This window comes from Pyrgilauda ruficollis, unplaced genomic scaffold (genome assembly GCF_017590135.1).
Source record: "Pyrgilauda ruficollis isolate IOZ18807 unplaced genomic scaffold, ASM1759013v1 scaffold81, whole genome shotgun sequence".
Classification (NCBI taxonomy): Eukaryota; Metazoa; Chordata; class Aves; order Passeriformes; family Passeridae; genus Pyrgilauda; species Pyrgilauda ruficollis.
In genome coordinates, this window is record NW_024530044.1 from 1,745,544 (window position 1) to 1,770,220 (window position 24,677).

The window sequence follows — 24,677 nt, forward strand, 5'->3', positions numbered from 1 at the left end:
TTGCCTTATTTGGAACACTTGCCTTAGACTCAAAAATGCTGCCTGTAGGGGTTTATTGTAATTGTAACTCCTAAGACTCGTAATTTGGTATCATTATTGATACAGTTCATCCTAAAGCAGTTTCAGTTCTGAGTGTGGACTGAGTGTTCTGTGCCACAAACTTAACAGCACTAATACACGACTCTTCCATGTTTTCTTGGCAGTTAGTAAATAATACTGACTTACTGACTGATAAAAAAGATTTATTTGTTTTTAAAGCCACTCTTGAACTTCTCAGCTGCATTTTGTTGTTGCTGGAGAACAGCACAAGCATATCAGAAATGTTGATGAAACACTGAAAGAAAGTCTTCTTAAACTGCAAGTGGCAGAGTTGACAAATCCCCATTTTTCAGTTGACAAGCACTTCTGTTTGTCCTCTTGAAAGTCATCAGTGTTTGGTTCACTTCTCTTGGATAATTAGAGGGAAGTATAGATCATTTGGAAAAAGTGGCATGGCTGAAGCATGCTTCTTGACTGTAAAAGCTCTTCTCTCTGATTTTTTTGTGACTGAAAGCCCCGTTCCTACAAACAGCATCATTACAGAATTGCATTGTGCCCATGTGGCTTCATTATGATCTCACGCAATCTTAATAAATTTAAAATGGACTTACCGCAGCTAGATTGGCACAGCTTTAAATATAAAGAAATGAAAACAAATACATGACCAAGAACTGCTGATTTCTTCACTGTAAGCCTTTATTGGGTCACTGGTGAAGCATGGCAGCAGTTGTTTTATTGGTGATGATAGAGGCCAAAAAAATAAAGTTTCCTCAGCCTCTTCGTGTGGATGGAAGCACCGCTCTCCTAACCCAACATGACGGGTAGGCACTGTGCCTTGAAGGTTTGCTGGGAAATCCCTGGAATGAATAAAGCTTTTTTGAGTAACTTGAGGATCTGCAGGCACTTGTCTGTCTTTTGCCTTGCAGGGCATGACAGACAGACAGCAGCTGTGGCATGAGGGTGGCCCAGAGGGACCCTCTCCAGCTTGCTCACAGATTTTCACTCTCACTGAGAGGCCTGAATGTCAAGTCTAAAAGCCCTGCTGCAAATTCTGTCAATTTAGTATTATACTAAACACTGGGCTACTGGAGAACTGAACTTTTTAGAAGGAAAATACTCAGCTGTCCAGGAAATTTATTGTTCAACCTGGCACATTTAAATAGTATTCCAGCATCTCATTCAGAAATCCATGCTTTTGGTTTTTTTGCTCTTCCTAAGTTATCATCAGCCATAATAAAGGCACTGTGGGTAATAGGAACAGCACATGTCTTATGAAAAGGTGGTAAAAAGCTTAGCCTACAAACCTGAGTATGTGTGACAGTTTGTGTGCTACTCTGGTGGTGGGAAAGACAAATAAAGCTCTTACTGTTAGCATTTAATGTGCAATTGTGCTGCTGACCATGAACTTAGTGTTTCTGTAAACAGAGTGACATTGTCCATGCAGCATTGTTGATGTGCTTTGTTCACCCTCGAGTTGAACACAGAATCTACGCTCTGATCTGCTCAGTCAGAAATTGTTCACTTTTTACATTTAGTGCTTGTCTCCTCAAGTATATTGCCAAATGTTAGTAATGAAAGGTTTATTATGCAGTGTTTGGCAGACATGATATTCTGTTCTAAACATCACATACTTATTTCCAACACAGCAACAAAAAAAATACCAGAAGATAAAGAGTTCGGCTATCACAGTACAGTCGTACATCAGAGGGTGGAAGGTGAGTTTCCTGTTACTGCAGCTGTCTCTGTTTGGAAAGGTAAGGAGCAGGTCAGAAAACACTTTCCAAGTGCACTGAGCCTCCTGCCTGTCACACCTTCTCTCCTTGGAGCTGTGGCTGCGCCATGGCCATTGTTAAACACTCGTGTTTGCTGTGGAAGAGGTGAGTTCAGGATACCTGCATGTGCGCCTGGGCTATAAATCCCTGCAAATGGTGCAAGTGGAATGCTGGGACCACACTAAACCACTGGGTTATCCTTGAGGCATCTTCTGCCAAGGAATTGAGAAGGCCAGCAGCTCCAGAGAAGGATGCTCTGGGGCTTTGCCACTGGCCTTAGGAAAATGATAGCGCTGAACTGACTTGGAAGAAACAAGTTGTGGTTTTCAGTTATTTTATGCTGAACGGGATTCTCAAAGAATGAATGAGATTGAAAGCAGAATTAAAATAAAGAGTTTGGGTTGCCTGGGCAATTTGTGACCTGGGTTAAATCTTCAGTTCTCCTCTGTCTGCTAAGCAGAGAAGTGAAACTGTACTTGTGTTGAGAAAGTAGTTTATTGCTGTGGGCTTGTACTCTGCCTCAGTTTGCCACAACTTCACTTCTTCTCTGAGAGGTTTGTACTTTGTGAAGGGATAATCATGCATTCTAGTAGATATTTAAGGAGTGATGCTTTAATAGGAGGTAAAAGTGAGGTAAAAACAGCTCATGTTTTTACCTCACTTTTACCTCCTATTAAAGCAGCCATGATGCTCAAAGCAACTACTACCCATCTGCAGAAAAAGCAACCCTGGGCTCCTCTATTTTCTTATTAACCTTTCTTCTCCCTGCTAAAGGTGGCTTTCCCCTCTAGTTAGAGAAGAGAGATCTGCTTTTAGTTCTGGAGTCAGTTCCCTTTCTGTCAGGCAGGGAGGGAAGGGGCTGCAGTTAGTAGCTATTGGTGTAAATAGTCTCTCCTGCCCAGAAGGCTTTAAAGTTTGCCAGCAATAAGATGATGTGATTTGATTTTGCTGTTTCTCTGGGTTTTTACTTTGTCTTTATGATTTTGTTTAAATGAGTTAAAAATATCCTTTCAGTCTGACTGTTGATGTGCTGTCTTTTCCCATGTGCATTATTTGAAGAAAACTGGGTTAAAAGCATCATCTCAAGTTACGGTTTTCTGTTTGCCATTGGAGAACAAGCTCTTTTGCAGTAGCATTGTGCATGAAAGCCTGGTATGACAGCAGCCTTTAGTGTGACCTAAAGCCAGGCAATTTACTTGTCATTTATTCTTTATTGCACTCTAAATGGATTAGACATTTACTGTATGGAGAAAAAATATTGTTGCCATTGTGCAAACAGACATATAAATATCTCAGGTAATGCAGCGAATCTGGGAGAAAACTGAGTACTGAGCTAAGATCCCCTAACCTGCCAGTCCCAGTCTTGCAGCACAGAATCCTCCCTGGAGCAGCAAATTTTGGGCTGGGCAGCATTTGTGAATGTATTTGCTTGGGGATTTGGAGGCAGTGGGTTTTTGGTTTTTTTGGTTTTGCCTAGGTTTACAAGTGCCCTACTTCAAAAATATGAAAAGTTGGTTAGTCAAAAAGATGACTTTTAATTGTTTGCAGGCTCGGAAACTTCTTCGGGAGCTGAAGCACCTGAAGCGTTGTAACGAGGCTGCCACAGTGATTGCTGCTTATTGGCACGGTACCCAGGTAAGAAAATGGCAACAAACCGTGCAACTGTGTGTCCCTACATGGAATGAAGAAGGATGTCCCTCAGGATAGTTGTCTGGGAATACTGTCAGTGCCTTAAACCGCTTTGACTGCTTAAACTGGTGTTTTTTGGTTTCTCTTTGCTGCTAACATGTCGTAGCTGGTGCAATCTGGGAAGCTGGGACACGCTTTAATTTTTGCTGTTTGTAGTGACTGGTTACTTGCTTTCTTTCTTGCACCAATGGGAACTTGCAGTAACCTTTTCTTTCCTAAGCTTTTCTATATCCCCTTTTCAAATGCATCACAGGCACGAAGGGAACTGAGACGACTGAAAGACGAGGCTAGAAATAAACATGCTATTGCTGTTATTTGGGCTTTCTGGCTTGGATATAAGGTACTTCATGCACATATCACATCACTCAACTTCATTACTCAACAACATCAGCATTTAATCACTATTTCATAGTGAGAATTAATGACTAATACAATTCACTCTTAAATAATAGAGCATGATCATCGATTCCTTCCATTTCCATTCATGCCACCCCTAATAAATCTGATAGCATTGTGTATGCCAGTTTTTTTGTAGAGTAGGAAATATTTTGCATGGCAACCAAGTACAGATTTGCACTAACAAGCCATTAGACTAGATTAAAAATTACTGGACTGCAGTAATCTCAAATTAGGAAATGCATTTAACTACATGTAAATATGCCAAGTGTGGTTTGTGGGGGGAGAGAAGGTTGGGGGTTTTTGGTGTGTTCCTCCCCATGCCCCCAACAAGTGCTTTCAGTGACACTGTGTTAGTGATTCAGTTGAGATTTTTACCACATATTATAATCTGTACCCCGGACAGTTTTCATCTACAAATTCAAACTAACATTATTAAGTTTCATTAAATTCTAGTTATGATTGGTTTAATTGATTATCTGGCTATGATTTGAACCAGTAAAGAAAATTCAATAACTACAAGTAAAGCAAAATTTTATGAGCTGATCTTTTAGCAGAAAATGATGTTAGTTTGCAATTCTAATCTTACAGCTCTAGAAAAATCCCAGGAATTTCAGCATCAGCTGTTTGTTTTCAGAAGCAAAGTCCCACTGAAAGATTCTTGCTAATCCCCAGCCTGTAGTTGTGGGTTATGTGAACATTTGAAACACTGTTCACTAGAGGTCAAAAATATATTGGCTTCAATTAATAAATTCCTAATTTAGTTGAAAACCATAAATACATTAGGTTTAAAACATTTTTCAGTTGTTATTTATGTTGTGGGTGTGTTGTTAGAACACCTTGCCAACAGGATAGAGAAATGTGCTCAAATTACATCTGGAGTATAATGTTGTTTGACCTTTGCTATTTTGGTATAAATCTATTAGATTTTCAGCAAAATGGCAGCCCTGGGAATCCAAACAAACATGTACAGAATTTCCTTCGTACTAGGGAGTCTTTGGAACTTTTCAGTTCTAGCTTGCTATTTAGATAATGGTATAATTTGACAGACACACAGTTTCCTCTACATTTGATTAAGCACAATACATCGAGAATTTTTGTTTTTAACCAGAGTTGCTTTCACCAAAATATTGCTCAGTACTGCAGAAGAGATATTTTTTTCATAGTTTTAAAATATTTCTTTGTATTATAAGATGCATCCAGTGAGTGCAATAGTGTTAACCATGTTAAAGTTCCTCATTTAAATGTTTAGTAGATTTGGATAACTTTTAACATGGTTTAATAGTTATTTTTATCAACTGGCTCACAAGAATTTAGTAAAAAATTCTCCTTATTCCTTAAATAGAAATAATCTAAATATAATAATATATGTGAATATAAAGATAATAATCTAAATTGAATTAAGATTAGAAAAATAATTACAATCTCTGATAAGAGACACAACTTTTTATTTATGTGATTTTTATCTTTTCCTGGGTGAATACTTAGAACAAAAATGTTTAAAAGTTATCAGAAATCTCTTGCTTTACCAAAAAACCAAACAAACAAAAATAAAACAAGAGTGAGCCTCAAGTACTCAGTTTCCTTCCTTTCCACAAGATAGACAAATACTTAGCTTTGCATAGCTCTTGCTTTTACATTGCTGTGCAGTAGGAGCTTTTCTGCCAAGCAGATGAGTGAAAACATAATCTCAGAGTCTACATCTACTGCACATTAACCTTTCCAGCTGCACCAGAAGAGCATTACTGGCACAGGCTGGAGCTGCTGCTGCACAGGTCTGATAACTTACAGCTTGACAAGTGCAGATAGAGGGCTAGAGCTGTTCTGACTGAGCCTGTAATACTGGAACTCTTCCTTGAGTGTTTTGATCAGATAACTGAACAAAAAATGTGCTGGTATCTCCTAAAATGCAACATTCTGTTAAGTTGCCCACACATGCCTCAAATTGCTTTCCTAAAATGGAATGATTGATGAAAGGTAGGAAGGTGCCTATCTCTTTGTACATGAGGAATGCGCTAGGTTTGATGGCTTTACTTCTTAATCCCGCAGACAGACATCATTTTAACAGGCTGGAGAATTGTTTTTTTTCTTAAATACATAAAGATCAAAATAAAAAATAACCTCCAGAACAAAAGCCCTCATTACAATGCTGAAAAGTCACCATGACACATAGTTTCAGAGCTGACTCTGTCTTGCGAGGCGCTTGCCAGTGGAAGAAGTGGCTAGATAGTGAGATCGTATGAAGTCTTGATTTTTGTATGCATCATTTTAATCGTGGAACTGCAGGCACAGCCCTCCCATCAGAACCAACTTATGGGAGGTGTGCACAGAAGAGGAGGAGGAAGGGCTGAATGACAGAATTCCCACCTGTGCATGCCACGTCAGCAGCAGTGGGGGCTTTTTGGAGCTTCTCCATGGCCTCGCACCAGCTCAGGCGGCGCAGGCCGAGCGCTGCTCCTCCATCCCTTTCCCTGCTGGTGGTGGGAGCGGCGTTTCGCGCTGTCTGCTCCGGGCTGTCTCCTTTGCTCACTCTCTGAACCTTTTAGGCTCGGAGGGAGTTGAAACGCTTGAAGGAGGAGGCTAGGCGTAAGCATGCTGTGGCAGTCATTTGGGCTTACTGGCTTGGACTGAAGGTACTTTCTCCGACACTCCCGTCTGTCAACGTGAACTCAATGAAGCGTGGCACACCTTACTAACACTTAACAAACAAGCAGTTGTGTGGGCTCACTAGAAGGGGTGGTTTTTTTACAAGTTCTTTAACTTGGTCATGGACTTGGCTGAAAAAGTAGTGAGCTGAAATTGCCTCCCTTACAGCAGCGTTGAGGCATTGAGGGTTTTTTTGTCTTATCAGGAATCGCAGGAAGACAAAAATCAGATTAAAGGGACTCTATTACAGTTGTTGACTTTAAAAACTGACCTACCTTGGCAAAGGTCCTATCTGGAAAGATTACAAGGATGTATTTTCTTGTTGTGACCTCTGCTTGTTAGAACGGGAAGTAGGGTGGAAGTGTCTGACTCTCACTGCTGCTCAGAGTAGAGCCCTGACCCCAGTGTTGAGGAGGGCAGGGTGTAAAGCCAGTGGTCATGTCCTGTTGCATCCAGCAGCCTTTTTTGGGGCCTGGCATTGCACACAGCTACCTGTGGCTTGTGACAGCCATGGATTCCTGGAAAAATTGAGATGCACAAAAGTGTTTTGTTTTCCGTCCCTTGCTTTCAAGGACTGGTTGGCAAATGAAAACACATCTGTAATCTGGAAAAATGTAGTTCTGCTCTGTAAATAGACTATGAAAATGGCATCTTCAGATGTTTCAGGTCTGTGCCCAAATGATTTACATAACAGTTTTACAGATGCAGTCCTGAAGAACTGCAGAAATCTGAATCTGTTTGGTTTGGCTGGGAGTGACTTCTGCTAATAGGGATATTGTAGACTGCAGAGGTATGAAAGGAGCAATTCACTTGACAATGCAGAGTAAAGTTCAGGTTTCATATTCTTGTACTTACCCTAACAGTGATGAAATGGGAAAAATAGTTGGAAAACATATAATTATATATAATACATGTTCATTTATATTTAAAAAAAAAAATCCATTGCAGTACATACATGGAAAACAGAGCTGGAAAATACAAAGGAGCCATTTTAAGAAGTCATTCTGCAGATCAGAATCACACTTTAGGTACTGCTGCCAAAGTAGGTCTGTTTTTATGATTTTAAAACAAGGATATGTCCCTCCTGAGAACTCAGAGGCAGTTTTATATCAAACAGCGGCATTTAAGCGCAAGCTGATGACTCCAAAACCTTTAAGGCACATTACAGCAGGAATACATTTCTGCAGTCTGTGGTTTTCAGTGAGTTTGTTAAATAGTGTAAGCCACATTTCCAATTTCCATCTCACCTGAAATACACAGATTTTTCTGAATAAGACTGTAATCTGTCATTCCAATCTATCACTGTTACCACAGGTAGTTTGAAGGCAAAGTGTTTTCACCCATGACATGTGAGGCTGGAGAATTAAAGTTGATAAAAACTATTAAGATTAAACCAATAAGTTGTGAGGATTTTGTTTCGTTTTTGTTGTTTTTTTGTTTTTTTTTTTTTTAAATTGTATGCCAAGTAGATTTTAATAGCATTTGTGGTACTTTCCAAATTCAGGCTTTTCTGGAGCAGCTTGCATTTCTCAGTGCTTGCTTTGCAGCTTCCCTGCAGCACCAATAGGATGAGTGGGTGTCTGTTAGTCCCTTTCTTCCAAATTAATTTGCACACCTTGCAGCTCGAAAAGAATAATATAAAGCAAGATCATTAAGGAGAATCAATGGTGAGATTTGGGATGATTGTGGTTGGAGTGGCTTTGAGTGTGTTAATTACCATCTCTGAATAATTAATAAAGGATGTACTCTAATTATAGAGCACTAAGCCTTGCAGAAAACGAGTGAATAAGAACTGTGATATTTTTTTTCTTATAAAGTGATAAGGAAAAAAATATGCGCTGAATTTGCATGGAATGACGACAGCTGAATGTTACCAGTTTTGTTGGTGCATCTTAATGTGTAATTAAGCAAAATCTGTTTACCTGTGGGGTGTATTTGTCCACAAATGGTGACAGATTCTTGCTTTCCATATGTTGGTTTATCTTAAAATGCATGAATTACTATGAGGCAGAAAGGGGTTGAAGGGGATTTTATGCTATGGGTTAAAAGGGATTTTATGCTATGGGTTTCCCTTTGTATTCTGGTTACAGAGAAGCCAGCAACATTTAGTGAGTTAACTAAAACCACTAAGTTTTGCTCTGGGGTAAATTATGCAAAGCCACGATGTTTTCCCTGGGTTTTGCCCAAAACCCATAACAGGTGTGTTGCAGGCTGTGCCAGAGTTTGCAAAAAAATTTGAGGGATGTTTCAGCTGACTTGAGGTGAGCCTGGGTGTCACATAAAACTGCAAACCAGTTGGGCTCTCCCTAATTGGCTTTTCTGTATTTTGGTCTATGCTAATTACCACGGATAGAAATGCAAAAGGCAAAACAAGTACTCTAAAGCTTGCACTTCCAAGTATGTATTAAAAAATTAATATCGCCTTCAAAAATTGTTATGATGATTACTTTTTTTGAGGGTTTTTAAAAATTTTATTGGTTTTCAAATAAATTTTGGGAGCAAATATCAAGCTTGCTGACATTAGGCAACTTTTGTGTTGATTCTCTGCTCTTACCGAGCACCAAAATCTTATTTTTCTTTTGGAATGAAGACTGCTTGTGTGAAAAGAATTTTTTCATGCAGAAGTCTGCTCTGAAAAAAAATCCAAACCCTTTTTATCATAGCAAACTCTGTGTATTAAGAATTTTAAAGGAGAAAAATCTGAAAATGTCACCAGTTAACTCTGTAATTAACATCAAATAAGTGTCACTTCAGACACAAGAAAATCGTATCATCACTGGTGATGCCTCACTTTTTCCAGTCCAGCTTTATGCAAAAACCTATTGAAAAAAGATTCATGTGAATTCGACAATATTTGAATAATTTGCCTTTTTGGAGGGAAGCATTTCAAATTCCTTGATAAGTTTGCAAATAATTGCACTCAGGTCAGCCGAGGTATCTTTCAGACATCGTGGTCCATGGTCTGCTTCACATAATTTAAGCGTGACCAGGTGATGTTCCTATTTCAGGGAACCCTTTGCATGTACGTATGCTTGTTTTAATGTCTTCTACCATAGAGCTTGTTGAAAAAGTACCTGTGCAAACAAATGCATTCTTTATGTTCATTTTGAGGGTTTGTTTAACTTTCCAGGTCCGTAGAGAATACAGGAAATTCTTCAGAGCCAATGCTGGAAGAAAAATTTATGAATTTACCCTTCAGAGACTTGTATGTATCTGTACAAAGTACACGTACACTTCCTGTGTTTTAAGTTTTTATTTTCTATCAATGTCACAGTTGTGTTATGATAGTGTTTGTAAGGAAATGTCCAAGCACATGGAAAAGTGACAAATTAACATTCTGATATTGTAAAGAAAGGATAGTGATAATGTTTGGAGGTACAGGAATGGTACTAAGTATTTTCCACATTTCTTTGATACCTAAATCTGTGTTTCTCAATATACCTGGCTTTAAAAATCCATATTTTGGTTTATGAGAGCTGAGAGTTGCAGTTTGGTAACTGTGCTTTTTAATCACAGAGCATCTGCTTTTCCTTGCCTACTTCAATAACTCTGATATTTGAACGTTAATAAAACATCTTGCTTCAATTTTGTCACAGATGCAAAAATACTTCTTGGAAATGAAGAATAAGATGCCTTCTTTATCACCAATAGATAAAAACTGGCCAGCGAGGCCTTACCTTTTCTTGGATTCAACTCACAAGGAACTAAAGAGGATTTTCCATTTGTGGAGGGTAGGACACATTCTGGTCCAGTCTGTGCAGAACTTCTTCCCATGATTTTAAACAGTATTGTTCACAAAGGGTCTATTTTTAGGATGTGTTTCCTTCGATTCCAGCCAGGATAATTTTATTGCTTTGGAAGGAGTAGGCTTTTTGATCATTGCCTTTGGCCTGCAAGGGATATAACTATCCTGGCCACTCCTTTCTGGGGCTAGGGAGAGAGCTTTGCTTCCTGCCATCAGCCGTTAATTAATAGCTTGTAATTTTTGTATCCATGGCCAGCACTTAGACCAGCGTTGGAAGTGCTGGGTGGAATTTTTTACTTATGAGCTGTGGTTAGCCGAAATTTGTTTTGGATCTTTGGACGGAGAGAATCTGTACAAGTGCTGATGGGATGTTTTACTGATCTTGTGGGCTGTGTTTTCTGTGAATTGTCAAGGAACAGTTTTTCTTTCTGAGCCTGCAAAACTCACCCTCTCAGCTGTGTCTTTTTTTCTTCTCTGCCTACATAAACTTCCAAAATTGTGGAACTGTATTTATATTTTTTGTGAATCTTTTTTGCACGCTCTTCCAATGAATGGTGTCTCAGATTAAGCTCATGTTCATACTTACAGGAGATGTTTTATATATTGCTTCTGGTGTAATTCAAAAGTATCTAGAATGGGTAAGGAGAAAAACACCTCTCCTGTTTGTTATCAGTGGCATGTAGGATGGAGCTGAATCACTTCAGAAGCATACAAAGAATGTGCATCTTGAGCAATGAGCAAACATTAGTCTGTGGTGCTGTGAGATTGGGAAAGATAATTTTATGGTTTGTTTAATATATCCTGTTTTGTAGTGTAAAAAGTACAGAGATCAGTTCACAGATCAGCAAAAGCTTATATATGAAGAAAAACTGGAAGCAAGTGAACTTTTCAAGGACAAGAAGGCTTTATATCCAGCCAGGTAATGACTGATTCTCCTGCTTTTAATGTACAAGAAATTCAATATCCTTACATAGATTTGGGAAACTAAGCAAGATTTTGCTTTTCATCTTAAGCAGGAAAGTGCATTTTCCTTGCTTGACAACATCTCTCCATCCTTTGCCTTTACCATCCTGAAAATTGACCTCAGTTAGAAGCAAACTTAGATGTTGTTACAGCCACCAGTCCTGTGATAGCAAGAACTTCTATCCAAAATCCATGGTGGCTTGTTGTTCTAACCCTCCCTGACCCACTTATGCCTTACAAGTTTGGGGAACTTCCAGGTGGGAAGAGTTTTACCCTTTCCCCTCATTCCCATCAGGCTGTTTCCTGCAATAATAAAAGGCAGAGTGAGCTGGAAGGCTCTAAGTGACAATGTCACTAACTCCCAGGTGAGCTGTCCTGGGGAGCTCTCCTGTGTTCAGACTTAAGGTGAAGACTGGGTAATTTAAGAGTTACACTGGTGCACATGTGTTTTTGCAAAGATACTTAAAAGAAATTTCTATTTCCATTTTAGAATTTTTTTTTCTTTTAATAATATGGAGTCTCTGCAAATATGTTTTTTGGTTTCTCAGATTGAGTTCTTTAAAACTGACAGATTCTTGTCATTGCTGTCTACAGAGCCAGCATTATTCAAGAAAGTGCAGTAGTATCTAATTTTATTTAAGGAATACACTTCTTTTGGTATGCAGTAAAACTGACAAAAGAGAGATATGATGCCCTTGATATAAGTTGACTTACACTTTTTAAAGAATACAAGCTTATAAATTGTGTTTTTTTCTTGAAAACAACTATCTTGTCCATCTCAAGAGAGTTTTCTCTTAGAAGCTGTAGTTTGAGCTGAGCAGGAACAAATAGAATGAGAAGCAAGGTTCAGCAGAGGGAGGAACATGAATCTGCAAGAGTTTATGGGAACAGTTCCATGCTCTGCTTGTTGTTTGTGTGTTTCCTTGGTTTGGTGTCATTTTTTTATTGAGACATTTCCTGTTTTTCTGTAATGGGCTCAGTGTACATTTCTCTTTTTTTCCCCCTCAGTAGATCACTCACTTAATGGCTACATATGCTAGCTTGTGGTTTGTCCCTTATTTGCTTTGGGATGTCTTTTTATGCTGCTGGGAAAAGAGAAAGATGGTGCCTTTGGACTTTCCCATGAGCAAGCAGGTTTTTTTAGGTTTTGGTCAGTATGAATCTGCTCAGCATAGAGCTCCTTGGAAAGGAAGGAATTCTATTTATACCCCTGGTTTGGTACTTTTTACACCAAGGCTGAACAATGAAATAACCTACAGCAAAATATACACACACTCACGTATATATTTTTTAAAATTTATATATATGTATATTTATATATATGTATATATATATGAGAGTAATTTTTATCCAAGACCTTCTTAAGTGGTATTTGTGATAAGGGAACTGTTGACTCATTTCAGTTTTAGCTATGACATGTCATCATTTGATCAGGGATGAAGTCCACATGGAATCTACTGTTTTGCTGACTATGGTTTCATACTGCTAATTAATAAAAACCAAAAAACCTCAAAGCTCCAACATGGTGGAAAGTTGTAATGCTTTCCCTACCCTGCATTCATTTAGAAACATTTCCATCTCTTTTTGTCTGGTGTTCAGAGCTGATTAGCTCCTACTGTTGTTTTGTTGTATTTTTTTTTAATCGGCCTAAGGGTAGAGAAAATGACTGTATAAAATTTCTGATTAATTAGTATGATAATGGTTCATAGAATGTGGCTAATTTTCTGTTTGTAGTATAATTATTTAAGGAGAAAGAGGGACTTGTGGGTACTAAAATTCCAGTACCCTTCCTCTTCTTTCCCATCCCTCTGTGTGCCAGAGATGCAATGGCAAAGGCACTGCTCCTTCCACATAATGCATTGGTTCCTCCTGGGCTCCAGTCTTTGCAATAATGCTTTAACTGAGGTTAAATCACCATTTTTAAAGTGACTTCCAAACAAAGCAAGCAGCGACAATTCATCAGTTCTTGGTCTGTAGTGAAGCCTTTGTTTGAACACCCTGAGGTGTGTAAAGATGGGGGAATTTGCAAGAGCAGCAGATGCTGACAAGGAGCTGCTGCGTGTTTCACAAACAGCAGATCTTGAAGGCAAGTTCATGTCTGTCACTGAAGTCCTGCCTGTAGGCATCAACAGTGTGTCAGTCCTACTGGGGTTTTATTTTCTGCTTTCACAGACTCTCACTGGGTGATTTTAAATCGCAGATGACTGCATTTGCAAGGATGTTCATGTGTCTGATATCCAAAGCAATTGGGCCCATTTAATTGGAAAATGCTTCCAGAGCAAGGAAAAACCCCATCCTATTCTTTGGTGATAACTTTCTCTTCACTTGACCATCATTGAAATGATACTTGGTGCATCTCCTCATGAAGGCTGTGCTGGTGTCAGGTTTGCTTCATGCCTGAGGTTCATGTAGAACTCGTGTTTCCTTTGCAGTGTTGGGCAGCCCTTCCAAGGGGCTTACCTGGAGATCAGCGAGAACCCCAAGTACAAAAAGCTCAAAGATGCTGTGGATGAAAAGATCATTATTGCAGAAGTTGTCAATAAGATCAATAGAGCCAATGGGAAGGTAATCACATGGATTTGATTTATACAGAAGGGTAGATCATTTTTGTTACAAATACATTGAAAGTGTAATACTCTGAGGATTTTTTAAATAATGTGTGTTTTTAAGGGCAAGACTGGAAATGTTGGTTTTATGTAACTTGGTGATTTTAAACACCTCTTTTAAATGTACATAAAGATTACTAAAATCTTGTTTTGTAGTTTCCAGGGACTTTCCAAACAAAAAAGGTATCTCATCAACTGGTAACAGACTGTATTGTGTCACAACTGAATGTAGTGTCAGTACTCAGCTAAGATCTTCTATTTGCCAATTAAAGAAAATAAACATGTAGTGAATATCTTACTCAAGTATTTAGAAAACTTAACTTTTCAAAGTCCACGCTGTCAATCAAGCTCTGATTATCACATTTTGTTATCTTTTAAAATTATGAGTGGCATACTCTTCTAGCTTTACCTGTCTTCCAAAGCTCTTTGGAAGGAAGAGGCAAGTTTCTTGTATCGTTTGAATAAAGTTGTTAAATATGGTGGGTACCTTTTTATTCTGCTAACAGAGAACACATTTTACATTTAAATTATACTTATTAAAACAGGAAGTATTATTCTGCCTTAGTAAAGTTAATTGCTTTCACCATATCTGTCTAAATATTAGAAGTAGTAGGTCTCAACTTCTCAGATGTAGATGCCATTTATGCATTTGTAGGAGTGAAATTAGGTTGCCCATTGTTGATGCCAAGTTAATTTTCTGGTTTAGAAGAAACTAATTAAATGAAGACAATATCTTTCCTGTACTTTCATAGGCTACAGCTCTCAAGATTAAAAAAAAATAAATTAATGAACTATGGTTCTACGTGCTTAAGGCAGCTGCTTCTTAATTTTAATAAATATTTTATTCTTTAAAATACAGGAGAAAAATGTGTATGTGGATTAAGTTCTCATTTCTCTTTCTTACTATTTTCTAAGACAAATTTAAGAACACACATTTTATGCTTTAAAAATATTTGTCTTTTGAAAATATGAGTGCTTATCCTCCTAAAGGATAATTCCAAGAGATAAAGGGAGGAGAACATAACTCCGAAAAGTACTTATGTGATTTGTGTTGCTCTGCATCATAGTTTTGGTGAATAATGCTCAATATAGAGACTTAGTGTGTGATGATTTTCCTAGAGGTTTAAAGAGCATGAGAAATGAGGTTATCCTGATTTGCATAGTTTCAGAGTCTGACTTTCTGAATTTTACAGCTGTAAGCCAGTAATTAAAGGAACTGTTTATACCTAAGCATATGTGCCAAAATGAGCTAAGCTTCTCAGTCTATAATTAGACACATAAATAAATTTGACCTGATTTTGACTGATCTGCAGCTTTTACTGAACATCAAATGTTCACATTTGCTAATGCGGGCCAGGCTTTTTAACTCTGTGAACTCCTTGGAGTCTTAGTAGGTGCTCGATGAAAACTAGCTCTCCCCTGATGTGGACAATGATCTGCATTTTTGCATTTTCACAGGCTGCATCCAGGATTTTCTTATTAACCAAAAACAACGTCCTTCTTGCGGATCAAAAATCTGGGACTATCAAGTCGGAGGTTCCACTGGGAGATGTTACCAAAGTGTCCATGAGCTCCCAAAATGATGGATTCTTTGCAGTGCACCTCAAGGAGGTTAATATGTTTTACATGCATTGACGTCAAACCTGTTTGTTAATTATCTTGTAGCATTAAACCAGAGGGGTTTAAGCTTGTAGGCTTAGAAATTGATTTAACTTTGCCATAGCTGAAAAAAGCTTTGATTTAAAGCTACTGAAGCCAAATGAGAACAGTTTATTACATTATGAACGATCATTTAACTGTGAAAATCAGACTTTGTGTTTCACTGCAGTCTCTTCAGGATCAGAGTTTTCCACTTGTAATATGGTTCAGGTACCTTGTGCCAGTGCTTTCCTTACATATACTGGTAGAATATTTCTCTCTTCTTTATGGGATGCCAAGAAGTCGACGTTGAGGCACAGCTAATTTGTAACTCAGTTCTAAGGAGCTTAGCTCAGTGCTATATTTGCCTCACTGCACTGTAACCATTGCTCTGCTAAAATCATTAAGCTGGCATCTGTATTCTAGCCTAAATGAATTTGAAGACTGTTACATACAGTGTCTTTTCATCTCACTGCCATCATCCTGATCCTGGTGTTGGTAATTTGCTTTTGTTCCTTTCTGCAAGTATTGGAAGCTTGCTGTGGTGTATCCTGACAAGGGATACAGAAACACTACAGTTTTGTAGGAAAATGAAGATGACCCTCCTTTAGGGCCAGAAGGGATGTTTTCTTTCACCTTTTCTCACCTGATTTGTAGATTATTTGGGTGCAGATGGCATTTTGATCCTATACACTGCACTGCATCCCTATTTAATTTACAAGACAAAAGATTGTTGTTTCCTTAAACTGGGAAGAGAAGACTCCTTGCAAACCCTCCTGCTTGGCTGCCATTTAATCATACTCAAGGTTTTGGTAGTCCTAACTGCTTCCCTTCCTGTTTCAGGGTTCAGAAGCTGCCAGCAAAGGAGATTTCCTGCTCAGCAGCGATCACCTTATTGAAATGGCCACTAAACTTTACCGCACTACCCTCAGCCAAACCAAACAGAAGCTCAACATTGAGATATCTGATGAGTATGTTTCTTGTTTGCTTAAGAGTACATTTCTTCAGTGCAGCATGCTAAAAAGTCAAGTATCTGGTGTCAGAATAACAAAACACTGTTGTGTAGCTAATGCTTCTTTTCTCTTGACAGAATACTTGTAAAGAAGGATCCAGTTTTCAGTGTGTACTCATTTATAGTATTCATTTTGGCTTTTACGTCCCTGAAAGTCATGACAGAAAATGGGCTTTTGTTGAAGTAGTTTCAAATGGGGCTGTGAAGCAGAATTGCTGCTGTAGAAATAATCAAGAGTTACTACATTTAAGAGAACAATTTTGCATGTGACTGAAAAGTTCAGATTATTCTGAGATATTTATAGATTAGAGTGGACACTAGTTGCCAAGTTCTTCTGAAAACAACCCAAAAAGAATACAAAGCTGTCCCCAGTCCAGTGTAGGTTTATGAAACTCTATCTTGTCTCTTGTGAAGGTGTAACCACCTATTGTTTGGGGGTTTCTGGTTGTTCAAAAGCTTTGTTTGATGAAAAGTCTGCATCTCAAAATAATATTTATTTCTGATTGGTACAGTTTCATATTTTGGCCTTAAATAAGCACTGCTCCTGTGGGTTTTTTTAGCTATGGAATAAAGGTGCTTGTGTGTGAACTCCTTAAGTTTGCTGAGTAAGAGTCTCCCACTTAGTCCACCATTGCCATGTGCCACTTTTGTTCTATGAAGTGGCCCCTCTTTTCAGTAACGTTGATTAGGTGGATTTATTCACTTTGAAAAAAGAAGAAAAATTGGAACCCTTTAACAATGGCGAAGTAAATTTCCTGTAGGCAAAAACTGAACCATTTTATCTGGCTGCACCATACTATGTATGTTCTAGAGTCATGGTAGTGGGTACAGTTTGTGTCTGTTCAGATTCGAGGATTTATTAACAGGCTAATTTTGCTCTTTCCTTGAAAATAAAATCTGCCATTTTCCTTTTTTCTGTTACCAGATGTCATTTAATTTCCTCAAGAGTATGTGGTTTTTTGTGTCTAAAAGAGTGTGGCTATCCCCAGTAAGTTTCTAGTTTAAGGGGGGCTACAAAGGCATAAACTACTAAAGCTGAGTTTAAGCAAGCATTGCACTAGTCTGGACAGCCTGCTTGCCTTAGGTCTGGAAAACAGCCTGCTTTCAGGGAGTCTTGCTTTTTGGGATGTGGTTTTTATTTCTTCTCTTGCAGATTAAAAACATTCATGTGTGTACTGCTATTGAGTTTATCCAGACTAAATAATTTTAAGCTGTTCGCAGTCCCATCTGTGTTGATGGTGAAGCAGGAGTCTTCTCCCTGCTAGAGTTTAGACACAAGCACAGCTAGGGATTGAGGAGAAAATGTGGCCTTATTTTGAATATGCTTTTTGGGAAGAGAGCTGATGTAAGAATGCTGTTGATGCAGGGCTCTGTTTAAGAGGGGACACACCATTCACGTGCATAATATCCATCAGTGGGTGTAGGAAAATGCAGCATTGGTGACGAGACAGTGGCTGTAAGAGCTGCACACATTTTTGGGGTGCAGCTCTTAATACTGCACCCCAAAAACGCAGTGCTGAGCAAGCTCTGAGTGCCTGGGCTGTGCAGCAGGAAAGCAGGACCCAAGGGCAGGTCGGCTCAGCAGAGGCCACTTCCTCCCCTGAGCTCTGCCGTCAGCTTGATTTGTGGTTTCCGGCTGCAGAGCAAATTCTTTGAAGTTTTTGGCCTCTGCTGGAGGACTTTTTAAGGATGCTAAAAGGGAAAATCGGCTGTATTACAAAGGACTTTTTAGGTCAGCAAGCACTGCATGTGAGCCAAGAGGCAGCACTGCCTTGCTTATTGCTTTTAATCTCGCTGTCCAGATCCGTGAGAGGTTTGAGGCTCCACAGGAGCACGTTGGGTTTTTGTGGTGTTGTTTTGGTTTTTTTTAAAGCAATTCTCCACATTCAGTGAAATCTCCCTTCCAGTAAAAAGTGAAGAGTCAAATCCAGATTAATTTACCCTGAACTGTAGAAAATGTCTAAATTTGGAGATTGCTGGGCAGGAAGTGAATTTTCCCAGTTGTCGAGCAGGGGGCTATAAAGGTTAACTAAGGATTAAACATATGAGAGCTGCTGAAATACCAGATGTACTAAATGAAGCATAAATCAGAAGGAGAGAACTCCTGATGTTGCTACAGAAGTGTTGAGCTTCCATGAAAACAGAGAAGTCCCTTTGGCCAACAGTGAAGTAATTGGAAATTGTCTTCGCTGAATTTCTGTTAAATGAGAAAATCTGTTTCAAACTGCTTTTTTTCTGAAGGAGTAGCAAACTAACTTGTAAAATGTCCACAGTTATAGGCAAATAGCAGTCATTAAGTGGTACAACCTGAAGGAGATCCTAGCCATACCATAACCTATGGCTTTTTTATTTACTTCCCAACTCTTTATTATTACTACAGAGCTGAAAATGACATCTTTTGAAGTGATGCTTAGAACCGGCAGGAAAAGACTTCTGCTCCTCATGTGTCTTTTTATTTCTCTCCACACTTAACTAAAGTTTTTACCATTCCCTCTCTTAGGTTCCTGGTCCAGTTCAAGCAAGACAAAGTGTGTGTGAAGTTCATACAAGGCAGCCAGAAAAATGGCAACATCCCAACTTGCAAGCGAAAAAACAATCGGCTTCTCGAAGTGGCTGTCCCTTAACTGCAGCTGGTGACTCTCCCTTTCATGGACTTGTTTCTTTGTAATAGTGCAATTTTAGTGGTTTGGTTTTGCTATTTTTACCCTTTTCTGGAGCTGTTGATGGCTAATAGCTTTAGAAACCATTGGCAAAACATTTGATCGATCGACTTTGAAATCTTTTTGTCCATGCCAGAGTTTTAACCCTCAAAATGCAGATTTTTATCCAGTGAGGCATTTTTACCAGCTGGCACATATCTGTCATACAACCAATCATTCTCTTTGTTTAGCAGCCATATTTTAGTGCAGCATATCATAAACCCACATATTAATGGTCACTTACTCATATTCCTTAGTCTAGAGATCTGCTTAATGGGAATTATACATGGCCTCGATGCTGGGTGGCCATTTGTGCCCAGTGTCCTTTAATCCCAAGCTGTCCAGGTGTCTGTCAGGCCCCTCAAGTCCTGCCCCTGTGCAGACCAGCAGAGCAGAGGCTGATAAAACAACTCCTGTAGCTCACACTAGGACCTGTGTAACTCAAACCTCCCGTCAGTGCAGCACAGAGACATCTAATTCTGCTAAATAGAAGGAATAGATGATTGCACAAGCAGCTACGTGCATAATTTTATAGTAAAACATGCAGAAATTTTGAAACAGCATTTTTAATTAGGTCAGATGTTTTTGATGACTTTATAAAGTAGAGATCAGCAGAATTAAATAAGCTTTTTCTTTTTTTTCACAAAAGCTATAAAGTTCAAGGCATATTTTCTGTTCTGCTATTCTTCTTTTAAATTATGAGTTAAGATTAGAGCCTGAAAAACGCAATAATATTCATAACACAAGTAAATGCTAGTTATTTAAACAGTTAGTTATCAAGTGAAAGGTTTAAGCCTTTCTTTTAAATATTGGCATGTACAATGTGCAATAAAACATACGTGACATTTTGTGAGATTATTTATAATACACTTTTGTGTGGAAGAGAGAGGATTGGTGCAGACTGCATAGACAATGTAGGGGTTAAAATAGATCTGTGTTGTTAATTTGCAGTTTATAGAGTGTACACTACAGTTGTCAATTTGGGAAGAATACTTAGAATTAAAAAAAGAAAAAAATCGTTAATTTGGGGGTCTGTATATAAATTGGTATTATGGTAATAAAACTGTTCTAATTCTGTGCTGTTTGGTACTCCTATGTTATAACCATATTTTTGTACTCCAAACTATTTTATATAACTCGTGTGCCTGATGTAAATGCGTGCACAGAAAATACAATCAAGGGCCGCATTGTAAACCTTCAGTGTAACTGATTGCACTTAATCTTTTCTAAGCCAGAAGCATTAGCTGAAATCCTTGAGAGGAGAGATGCTTTTCCAGAGGGAAGGAACTGCTCACGTGAAGGGTTGGTGGGATGTGACTCTGTGATTTGTGGAGAAAGCGCCTTGTGTTTTTGCAGTCTGATATAGGACAGGTTAAGACCCTGGCTATCTGATGTGCAGTGCTGGAAGTCCAAGCATAAATAAAAGAAAGAGAAAGAAAAGTTCAGAGTCTCCTTCCTCTCCCGGTGGGGATGTGATGTAGCACTCACGGTGGTGATGTGATGGAGGCTCCTCTGGGGAGTTCAAGGTTAAAACAGTGTTCACTGCAATAGGTGTTCAAGTGTTAATGGTTATTAGTCTGAAAAATACAACTGGTTTGGGTTACACCACCCCCTGCTTTGGGATTAAATGGTTTTCCTGTGATTTGGAAACAAAGCAGTTGTTTTAACAGGATGCTTCAATGTTGCTGTTAAAAGTCCATACATGTGACCTTGAAATGTGGGAATAATCAAAAGATGTATTTCCCAAACTGACAAAAAGCTGTCTCTTCCTCAAAATTGTAGTTCAAACCCTTCTTCTAATAAGTGAGTCAGGTTAATAGTTTAATAAAATTTAAATAATTTTACATTTATTGCAATTATAGATGCTTGCGAAGGAGATTTTAGAATTGATTTGTGATGCAAAATTATGGTACTTGAAAGGAATTATTCCATTGCCTTAAGAAGACAGCACATAATAACGACAATGTGGCATTTAAAACTGCTAAATCCTGTATTAGAATTCCTGCTTGGGGTAGATTGGAGATTTGGTAAAACTGTTCACTCTCTTGGAAACCTTACAGTAAGAGCTGCATGAAGAAAATTTTAACAATTAATTAAAAAATAAGGAAAACAAACATTTGAAATCTGATGTAATTCTGTAGTTGCTTGCAGGTAAGAAATGGGAGAGTGTGGATTAAGAACATCTGGATATTTGGCCCATGAAACTAGGGTATTACAGGACAATATTAGGATTTTTGTCCTATCCCAGCCAGCTCCAGTACACATCCCTTCTGTTTCTTTGACCTTTGCAGCAAATCATAATAGCCATACCTGCAAAAGACTGGAAGAGAGACAAACTCCTCACATTGGTTTCTCTTGTTTCCTTTCTTTTTCTGGACTCCAACAATTTCTACCTTGCACATTAGCTGGTACTTTGTGACAATTATCTTTTGACTCCTGAACACTTCTCAATGTACAGAGCAAGTTTTGCTGAACATTAATTATTAGATATTGCTCAGAGAGCCATCGTATCTTGATGTTTAGATTTAAGTATCTTGGATGTTAAAAATAAAAATGCAAGGTCACCTAACTACCTTTTTTTTTTTTGGTCTCTTTCTTCTGTTTTCTTTTATCACTGTCTGTCAAATGGAGTTGTAAACAGAAGATTCCTCCTATGGTGCTAACCTTACTTTTGCATCCTTTTACTTTGTAAATGCTATTCTTTCAGCTCAAAGCTGGGCAAGGATCATTAAGAAAAAAATTTGATGCATGATGCTTTCTAGAATCAAATAAAATTCTGTTCTTAGACCTATATTTTCTCTATATCTGTATCTTTCTTACTGTGAAAACAGCAGGTGACTTGGTTTTAGATTAATTATACACAACAGTGGTGTGTGACTTGAAGAAAGAAGAAATTTTTATTTTGTATTTGATTCCTTAAGAGGCAGCCTCAGTGATTCACGGTAACAATTTTCAGTCCTTTCCTCATCATATTTTTTGCTGAAAATTCTACCAACTCAACTTTTCTACCATGAGGTTTTAGACCAATTGACTGAGAACAATATTATAGCCAGTTAACATGTTTTTTAAAAAATGGCTTTGTGCCCCAAACCTATCATATTCCATGTGTTATGTCTTGTGATCTGTTTTCTCTCCTTTTGTGCTTAACAATTCTATCCTGATTGTTTTTTTAATATTTTTGTTCACCATATAAATTATGGAAGAAAAGAAACTAAAATGTAAAATCAGGAAAAGCATATTCAGTTTTAACTTGTGTTTCTTTGCCAAAATGAAAGCTTTTTTCTATACATTTCTGGGGGCAGAGGGAGGGGGGAAAGGAAGACTGAATTCAAAATTTTTATGTGAAAGGAGAAAATTTTCCCCCAGTCTGTGAAAATGTCACTGTTAATTCTTAAGCTTTTATTATTTTAATATTGAAGGACACAACATATTTTCCATATTCTATAGGAAATGGTGGTGGTTATTTTTAAAGGATTGCTCTGCAGTGTGGTGGTGATGGGAGATGCACACACCTGTGCTTCTTTTGGCATTAGAACTTCCCAACAAATGTTTCAGAGACAGGACTCTGGGAATGCTGAGAACTTACACCAATCCAGAGCAGTGTGAATTTGAGGGAATCTCTAGTATGACCAACAAATGAGTTCTGACTCTCCTCCTGTCTAACTCCCCTCCTAACTGTAGTGGTTTTTAGCCTACACAAACATATGACTGTAAGTGGGAGGGACAATTGTTTGCAATGTTTGTAAAACCCCTCAAAGTGATCAGAATTTCCTGGATACTGCTTTTAGTCAAGTGCTTGGTATGTCACTGTCCCACGACCTTCCAGATGAAATGCAGCTAAAGGTTGGTGTCATGTGTGTCATGTAGCCAATGTCTTGTAGCCATTCCAGCCCAGGATTTGGGGGTTTGCCCTGCAGACCTGTCTGTCTGTCTGTCTGTCTGCAGTTGTTTGATCTGCTCAGGAGTTTCAGGAGACTTAACTGAGGCAGTGGCATTCTCCTCAGTGATGACAACATTCACGTGTCAGTCCCCCTTACAGCGAGACTTTCCATGTTCTGACTCGCTGGAGTGTTTCCTCCTGGACTTGAAGGTAAAGGGAGGTTTAGAGCATGGAAAAAAAAAAAGTTAATTGGCAGAGCAGACCTTGCTTCTGCTGAAATATTGAGCAGTGGCTGCTTTAAGCACAGACTGTTCAGACAGTGCCCAGAACTGCCACGTCCTGTCTCACAGGGTGACTGCCCACAGCACTCCCTCAGCAGCACCAGATCTCTCCCTTTCCCTGCACTTCTGAAGCAGAGTGGAGAGAGGATTGTGGAGGATTTACAGTTGCTGTCAGTAATTATTGTGGAAATGTGTTTTTATGTAGGTTGGGGCAGATTTGAATTAGGCAGTCTCGAAAAATTAGCTGGAATGGAAAGAGGAAAAAAGTACTCCTATGTGTTTGTTGGTTTTAAATGCATCACTGTTTTATGTCTGGCTGTGTTTGTCTACAGTAAACTAGTGCTACTTAAAGAATTGGGATTCTGATATCAACTTAATCGCATTATCAGCTAGGACCAGTTCTGCTCCTGTTCCCTTCCACCCATGGATGAATTGAGTACTCAGACTTCAACTCAAAATGGGAGTGAGGACAGTCTGAGACCATGGAGTTAACTTTGCTTATAAGCAATTGATGAAACTGAGTCCTAAAACTGTTAAGAAGCAGTTTGGCTCTCTCCTTCATTCTAAACCTTTAAACCATTGACATCTGGCTGTGGAGTGGTTAGGCAAAATTATGAAGAATGAGGCACAAAAGACTTTATATGTGAATGAAAAGGAAATTCTAATAATCTGGACCTCTTTTCTTAACAATTCAGCTGGTTTTCAAGGCTGCTCCCTGCACTCAGCCCAAGGTAATGATCTCTTTGCTGTGTCACGTTTACTGTTTATGGTACCCAATTATTGAAAAAACAAAACAAAACAAAAAAACACAGAAAGAAAACACTCAAACAACTTAATATTCTTGTGGCCAGAGAATCTTCTTCTCTGGAAACAAGGCAAAGTGCTGGGGATCTGCAGGGAATCCTGGAGGAGCCTGGGACTTCACTGCCCACTTTCACCTTTACCCTCTGAAATACTGAATGCCTTTTAGCTCTTCTCTGAAAGTGGGACACGGTGGGTTTTGCCACAATGAATGGGGATTTTTACTGGCCTGGCAATGTCTTTCTGCACATTTTGAATTCTTTCCCCACCAGTGTCTTGATACTGGGTGGTCTTAGAGATGCTGGATGGTGTTTCCTGCTCTGTCTCCCATCAAGTTCTGATTTCCTCCCGCCCTGTTCCCTCCTGCCTTTGACGTTCCCTGCAGCAATAAAGGGAGGCAAATATCTCCAGGATACAGCAACAATGCATTCTTTTAGGTTATTCCATTATCTACCACTGCACCTTGGCACCTTGGTTGCAGCTGAACTCACAGGAAATGTTTTATTTCCC

The 24,677-nt window shown here is 38.7% G+C and overlaps 1 protein-coding gene across 5 annotated transcripts in view; it reads left to right on the forward strand.

Annotated features, from left to right (window-relative positions):
- Positions 1 to 20,645, forward strand: part of MYO1B (myosin IB) — a 106,605-nt gene extending 85,960 nt beyond the window's left edge. For 2 of the 5 annotated variants that reach the window (XM_041487614.1, XM_041487615.1), the window contains 11 exons: positions 1,686 to 1,754; positions 3,360 to 3,446; positions 3,754 to 3,840; positions 6,443 to 6,529; positions 9,673 to 9,747; positions 10,139 to 10,273; positions 11,100 to 11,206; positions 13,683 to 13,815; positions 15,315 to 15,467; positions 16,338 to 16,465; positions 19,007 to 20,645. In XM_041487614.1, the coding sequence (XP_041343548.1) occupies positions 1,686 to 1,754; positions 3,360 to 3,446; positions 3,754 to 3,840; positions 6,443 to 6,529; positions 9,673 to 9,747; positions 10,139 to 10,273; positions 11,100 to 11,206; positions 13,683 to 13,815; positions 15,315 to 15,467; positions 16,338 to 16,465; positions 19,007 to 19,130 (1,185 nt within the window). In that variant the 3' untranslated portion in view covers positions 19,131 to 20,645. The remainder of the gene's footprint in view (positions 1 to 1,685; positions 1,755 to 3,359; positions 3,447 to 3,753; positions 3,841 to 6,442; positions 6,530 to 9,672; positions 9,748 to 10,138; positions 10,274 to 11,099; positions 11,207 to 13,682; positions 13,816 to 15,314; positions 15,468 to 16,337; positions 16,466 to 19,006) is intronic. The other 3 variants (XM_041487617.1, XM_041487619.1, XM_041487616.1) reach the window with 2 other exon arrangements.
- Positions 20,646 to 24,677: the final 4,032 nt, after the last annotated feature.